Source organism: Chiloscyllium plagiosum, unplaced genomic scaffold (assembly GCF_004010195.1).
Source record: "Chiloscyllium plagiosum isolate BGI_BamShark_2017 unplaced genomic scaffold, ASM401019v2 scaf_13344, whole genome shotgun sequence".
NCBI classification, from domain to species: domain Eukaryota; kingdom Metazoa; phylum Chordata; class Chondrichthyes; order Orectolobiformes; family Hemiscylliidae; genus Chiloscyllium; species Chiloscyllium plagiosum.
In genome coordinates, this window is record NW_025215171.1 from 58,238 (window position 1) to 64,558 (window position 6,321).

Below are 6,321 nucleotides of genomic sequence, written 5' to 3' on the forward strand. Positions count from 1 at the left end.
TTCTTTGTTAATGACTGTATGAGCATGTTTAAGTTACAAAGCTAAATACAGATGGCGAAGGCTGTTTCCCAGCTGAGTTCAACTTTACATTAGGCCCCATGTCACTTGAGAGCATTCTCCTATCTCCTGAATACTCCAGAGTTTTTTTTATGCCCCAGTATCTGTTCATTGTTCAAATTATCATGAATCATTTTCACATATAGATAGGGTGATTAAGAAGGCATTTAGCACGGTTGCTTTCATTGCTGAGACCTTTAAGTATAGACTTATTTCTTGGAGCATAGGGAGTTGATTGAAGTGAGAAAGGTTGATAAAATAATGAGGGGTACAGATAAGGTGAATGGCAGGTTTCTTTTCTATATGAAGGAGGATTTTGAGATGAGGGGGATTATTTTTAAGGTGAGAGAAGAAATATTTTAAAAAGACATGAGAGGCAATTCTTTTCCACAGAAAATGGGATAAAATAATGAGGGGTACAGATAAGGTGAATGGCAGGTTTCTTTTCTATATGAAGGGGGATTTTGAGATGAGGGGGATTATTTTTAAGGTGAGAGAAGAAATATTTTAAAAAGACATGAGAGGCAATTCTTTTCCACAGAAAATGAAGCATGTGTGGAATGAACTTCCAGAGGAGGTGGTGTGTGCAGATATAATACAGCGTTTAGAAGTCTTTCAGGTAAGAACATGATCCGGGCCAAGTGCAGACCGGTGGGAGTAGTTTAGTTTGGGAATATAGTGAGCATGGACTAGTTGGACTGAAAGGACTGTTTCCTTGCTGTATGATTCTGTGACTCTATCCTTGCATACTGCGTTCTTGCACTGAAGTATTTTGTGCTTAGGTTCCTTTGTCCATCGTTGTTGAATGCAATAAGCTTGAGAAGCAGAGGTGGGCCATTCTGTCCATTTAGTCTGCTGCATCATTCAGCATGTCCGTGGCTGATCTGATGATCCTCAGCTCTACTTTCCTACCTTGTGCCCATAACTCTTGGTTTCCTTTTTGGTCAAAAATCTGTCTGGATCGGACTTGAATATACACGTAACAATCTAATCTTGACCTGTGTGGTAAACCTTTCCATAGATACACCATCCTCTGACAGAAAAAAAATTCTTCCTCATTTTTGACTTACATTAAGTCTCCTTACTCTGAGATTCCACCTTCTGGTCCTAGACACTCTCACAAGGAGGAAGAACCTCTTCATGTTTACCCTGCCAATCTGATATGCTCCGATGAGGTCTCCCCTTATTCATCAAAATTGCCAAGTATTAGTGTCAAAATTGATGCCTTGGCAAAATAGCCCTCACCCTGACGCATTGCCCTCCACGCCTTGACAGTATTGATGACTGTTGGGCTCTGGCAATCTTCATTAAGTGTCCTCATTTTTGTCTAAGAACAGCAGGCTAATAAGGGGGCATCTTGCCTGAGATGTGGGCCTGAATAGTTTTAGGGTTAGGGCTAACCTCTACCTTTACTCCCATTATCACAGCCTTTAAATTGCCCTCTGAAAAATATTCCTAAATATCAGGGAAGCTTCTACAATGCAATGTTTTTATGTTATTTCTATGGTCCTATATGTGATCCAGCACAACATCAGAGGTCTATTTCTGTATTGGACCAGTTCATCTTCTACTGCAACCACCGTCCATATCCTTGTTCTCTTGACTATTTCAACACTGTCCTAGCTGGTTACTTCCACACTCTATAAATGTGAGCTATTTCAACACTCAGCCTCCTGTTCATCCTTCACACTGGGCCTACATTGGTACCTAGTCCAGTAATGTTTTGATTTTAAAATCTTCAACATTGTTTTCAATTCTTCAATGGCCCAATTCTTCCTCATTTCTGTAACCATCCAGCTTTGCATCCCTCACTGATCTCTGAGCTCCTCGGATTCTAATTTCCTTTTTTATGTTCTTTCTTTCTTACATAAGTCTGGTTTTAATTCTTCCAATATTTTCAGCTGGAACTTCAGCTACCTTGGACTTAAGCTTTCAAAGTCCCTCAACAGCACAAATTTCCCAATTTCTCTATTTTAATCTCTTTTAAGAAGCTTCTAATAACCTAAGTCTTTGAACATGTTTTTGTTCACTTCTTGTTGGTGCTAAATAATTAGAAATAATTGATCTTCAGTAGGCTGCAACGATTTACAGCAATAAAACATCATTCTTATATTATGCAATGCTTATATTATAAAAGTCTTTTCTAAAACTCTCACTTTATAGAGGATTGGTTTCAATAGGTCACGATAGTTTGCAGAGTTACAGAAAGAACCATACAGCCCATCATTTAAATAATACATCATGGTCTTCTCATTCCCGGCCTCCTCATCTAAGGAAAAAAGAATTGAAAACTTATTGAAAGACTCACAAATAGATTTCTAAATTGCCATTGTGATGGTCAAAAAGGATTATGAAGGTAAAGAAGAAAGTTCTTCTTCTTTGTTGACATTTGTGCCACCTTGTCTCCCACAATCAGGAAAGATAATTGGTAGAACAGGTGCCTGATTTCATTTTAGTTTCTAATGTTTTCCATTTCTGGAAGGAATTGTCTGCTTGAGTGCTGCCAAGATGCAGCATCACTTCTCAGTTGTCATTGTTTACATGGGCTGCATGTGTCCAAATTACTGGATTGTGAACTAGAAAGATTTAATGACAGTAACAAATAAGTGGAAAAGGACTTTATTGGTTCATTTTGATGTTGCACTTAACAAACAGTGCATACTCTTACCCTCAGCTGACACGTCTTTTCATGCGAATTACAACAGGCTACATTCATCTGGTGTATACAGTTTGAAAGGGTGGGGGAAACAATTTTCATTGTTAGTTTGACAAAAAAATTGGATAAATACTTATAAAGAAAAGAATTATAGGGTTATGAAGAAAAAGAACAGTGGGGAATGAAACTAATTAAAATGTCAGCACAGACTCCAGTGGAGTGAATGGCCCCATTCTTTGCTATATAATTTTATGCTGGGTGCATCAGATGCTAGTCTGATCCTGTCTGTTTCAGAAAACACATAAAATAAGTTACTGAACAACAATCAAGGAGTAAGAGCCTGACCAATTTTATAATCAGATTGCTATCCCTTGTTAGTGATTCCCACTATGACGAGGCACTGCATTTTTGACCAAGATTTCTGAATCCAGCCTCTTCAGAAATGTGGAGCAGACCAAATATCAGCATCCCCCTTCGTCACGGAAACCAAGCCTGCACCCTTATGGCACTAGATGGCATATTCTGGTATTGGTTCAATCACCAGCATATTCGAATACTTTGGGATATTTAAACAGTTTTCCAGTGTGTTAGTGAATGAATGTGAATTGGTGAGATGGCATGATGGTGGAATGGCAGTTTGGCAGCTGGATGGTTTGGTGAAGTGTTTGGCAGTATTGGGTAGAGTGGCAGTGAGTTAGGTTGAGTTGAGGAAGATGGGATGAGACATATGGTCAATGTGAGGTTTTGGAGGAGGGCCCATAGGGTTGGAAGGTCAAGAAGGCAGAGGTTTGAGGAATTTGTTGGGTCAGAGGGAGCAGGTGGATGGACATAAATCAAGGTTCAGGAAACGGGTGTTGGGTTCAGGAATGCAGGTTATCGTAAATATGATTCTTTTCTTCTTATACTGATGTCCACCTAATTCTTTATTCATGCAAAAGTGACTGTGGCAGTGGCAGCGGGGTGGCTGGTGAGCTCGGAGCGGGTCTGTAGCAGCAGTGTCTTGGGGGCATCTGGCAGAGGAGCAAGGACACAGCCGAACATCAGCTGCATTAATCCTCACCCTTGATCTGCTCTTTTCCCTATTGTATTTAGTTTACTTCCTGGAGAAAGGTCAGTGGACCCAAATTGTTATCTGTGATTTCTTCCACTGATGTTACCAGACCTCCTGAGTGTTCCCAGCAATTTCTGTGTTTGTTTCTAAATATCAGGTAAGTAAGTTAGATCTCTCCCAAAACTCACTAACTCAGAGATGGAGACGTTTGCACAGATCCTGGCACTGTGGCTCAGTGGTTAGCACTGCTGCCTCAGAGCGCCAGGGACCTGGTTGTGATTCTAGCCTCAGGAGTCTGTGCATACTCCACATGTTCTCCCTGTGTCTGCATGGGATTCCTCTGGGTGGTCTGCTTTCCTCCCCCGATCCAAAATTGTCCCTGAACACCATGGACAATTTAGCATGGCAGGTTAGGTGATTCGGCCATGCTAAATTGTCCATGGTGTTCAGGGATGTGTAGGTTAGGTGCATTAGTCAGAGATAAATATAGGATAATAGGGGAGGGTCTCAGTGGGTTACTCTTTGGAGGGTCGGTGTGAACTTATTGGGCCAAAGGGCCTGTTTCCATACTAGGGATTCAATGATTCTATGATCCTAAAATTTTCATCTTTTGATGAAGATGAAAATTACCATTGGAGTTGGGTTGAGACTTTTCAACTATTTTTCTCGCGATGATATTCACAACCAGTGTGAAAGGTGAGGTCACATAATACCGGCCTGGTTCAGCGATTATCTGCACTTCAGTTTTGTCAGGAAAATAAATATCCAATGCAGGATTGATCTCTGCTGCTACCTAAAACGAGGAAAAGAATGAGAGATTATGGTCAGATAACTAGCGTTTGGATTTAATTTAAAAATCACATGATACCAGGCTATAGTCCAACAGGTTTAATTGGAAGCACTGCTGCTTCACCAGGTGGTTGTGGATAAAGGAGCACCACTCCAAAAGCTAGTGCTTTCAGTTAAATCTGTTGGACTATAACCTGGTGTGGTGTGATTTGTTTTAACTTTGTACACCCCAGTCCAATACCGGCATCTCCAAAGCAGGATTTAATTTAGTTTGATTTAATTTATTATTGTCACATACCGAGGTACTATGAAAATTACTGTTCTGCATGCTAACCATACAAATCATACCTTACATAAGTACATCAGGATAGTAGAGCAGAATGCAGCACATAGCATTCCAGCGAGGGACAACGTACACAGAAAAATTAACTCTAATATGTGAGAGGTCTGTTCATAAGTATGATAACAGTGGAGAAGAACATGTTCTTAAATCTGTTGGCTTTAAGCAAATTAATAGGGATAGCATAAATGAAGTTCTCATGAAATTTAATGAAGGATAATGGATTCATATATTCCATCATTCATAATTAATTATTATTTGACAAAGTGTGACATTACTTTTCAGAATGATCTCTTAAGAGCACAGAAATGACCTTTAAGCTGTTATTTTGTGTCACAGCCAATAATGGGAGCAGGACAAAGGTGCAACCTGCACGACAAGAAACATACTGCATTAATATTGCTGGGAATTCCTTAAATAAAACTGACCTAAAACTGACAATAATCAACTACCGACACAAACAAAGTTGTCTCCAAATGCTGAGACTATGCCACATTTTGCTGGAGAAAATAAAAATTTGCAGGGCTAAATGAAAAAAAAAGTAAGGGGTTCACCGAATTGTTCTTATAGTAAGCAAACACATGCAACACAAGCTGAATGACCTCCTTCTGCCCTATAGTCATTCTGTTTTATAAGAAGCTGCTTTTGAACGGATGAAACTCACTGTCAAGGGATATACCGCATAGATTGGAGAGGCACTGTGTTTCCTTTAACAGCCTGGACGACCTCGATAAATGCAGTGGCTACAAGAGCAGATCAGAGCCTAAGAATACTGCCTCTGTGACGTACTTCTGACTCCCCAGAGCCTGTCCTTCATGGACAAGATACAAGTCATGAATGCGATGGAATATTCCCCACTTGCCTGGATGAGTACAGCTCCAACAACTCTCAAGAAGCATGACAGCATCTAGGACAAAGTATCCTGCTCGATAGGCATCGTCTCCACAGGCATCTACTCCCTGAAACATGGACTCTCTGCCGTAGAGTATATACCATCTACAAGATGCAGTGCAGAAATTCATCAGCAGATACATGGGAACACTACCAGCTGCAAGTTAACCTCCAAGCTACTCATGGTCCTAATATGGAAGTATATCACTGTTCTTTCAGTGTCACTGAGTCAAAATCCTGGACTTCCCTCCCTACCATCATTGTGGGTCAACTTACAGCATAGGACTATAGTGGTTCACGATGGCAGCTAGGAATGGGTAATAAATTCTGAACCAGCCAGTGATGCCCATATCCCAGGAAAGAATAAGGAAAAAGTGTGGTGCTGGGGTTATGGTTGTAAGGAAAGTCAATGGTGATGTGGATTGCGTTTAGAGCTGAAGGCTAAACCTTCATGGGTCAGTCTTTTTCAGTTAGAATCCTGGTCAAAATATGCAATGTCACCATTACCTTAACTATAGGTTGACCTGTACATTGTGA

At 40.4% G+C, this 6,321-nt stretch overlaps 1 protein-coding gene across 1 annotated transcript; it reads right to left on the reverse strand.

Moving 5' to 3' along the window:
- Positions 1-2,092: 2,092 nt before the first annotated feature.
- LOC122548194 (ornithine decarboxylase-like) lies at positions 2,093-5,860 on the reverse strand. Its single transcript, XM_043686737.1, has 3 exons — positions 5,756-5,860; positions 4,395-4,557; positions 2,093-2,326 (listed from the first exon to the last, which is right to left on the reverse strand). Exons 1-3 carry the CDS (start codon positions 5,798-5,800, stop codon positions 2,181-2,183), a joined length of 354 nt encoding a protein of 117 aa, XP_043542672.1. The 5' UTR covers positions 5,801-5,860; the 3' UTR covers positions 2,093-2,180.
- Positions 5,861-6,321: the final 461 nt, after the last annotated feature.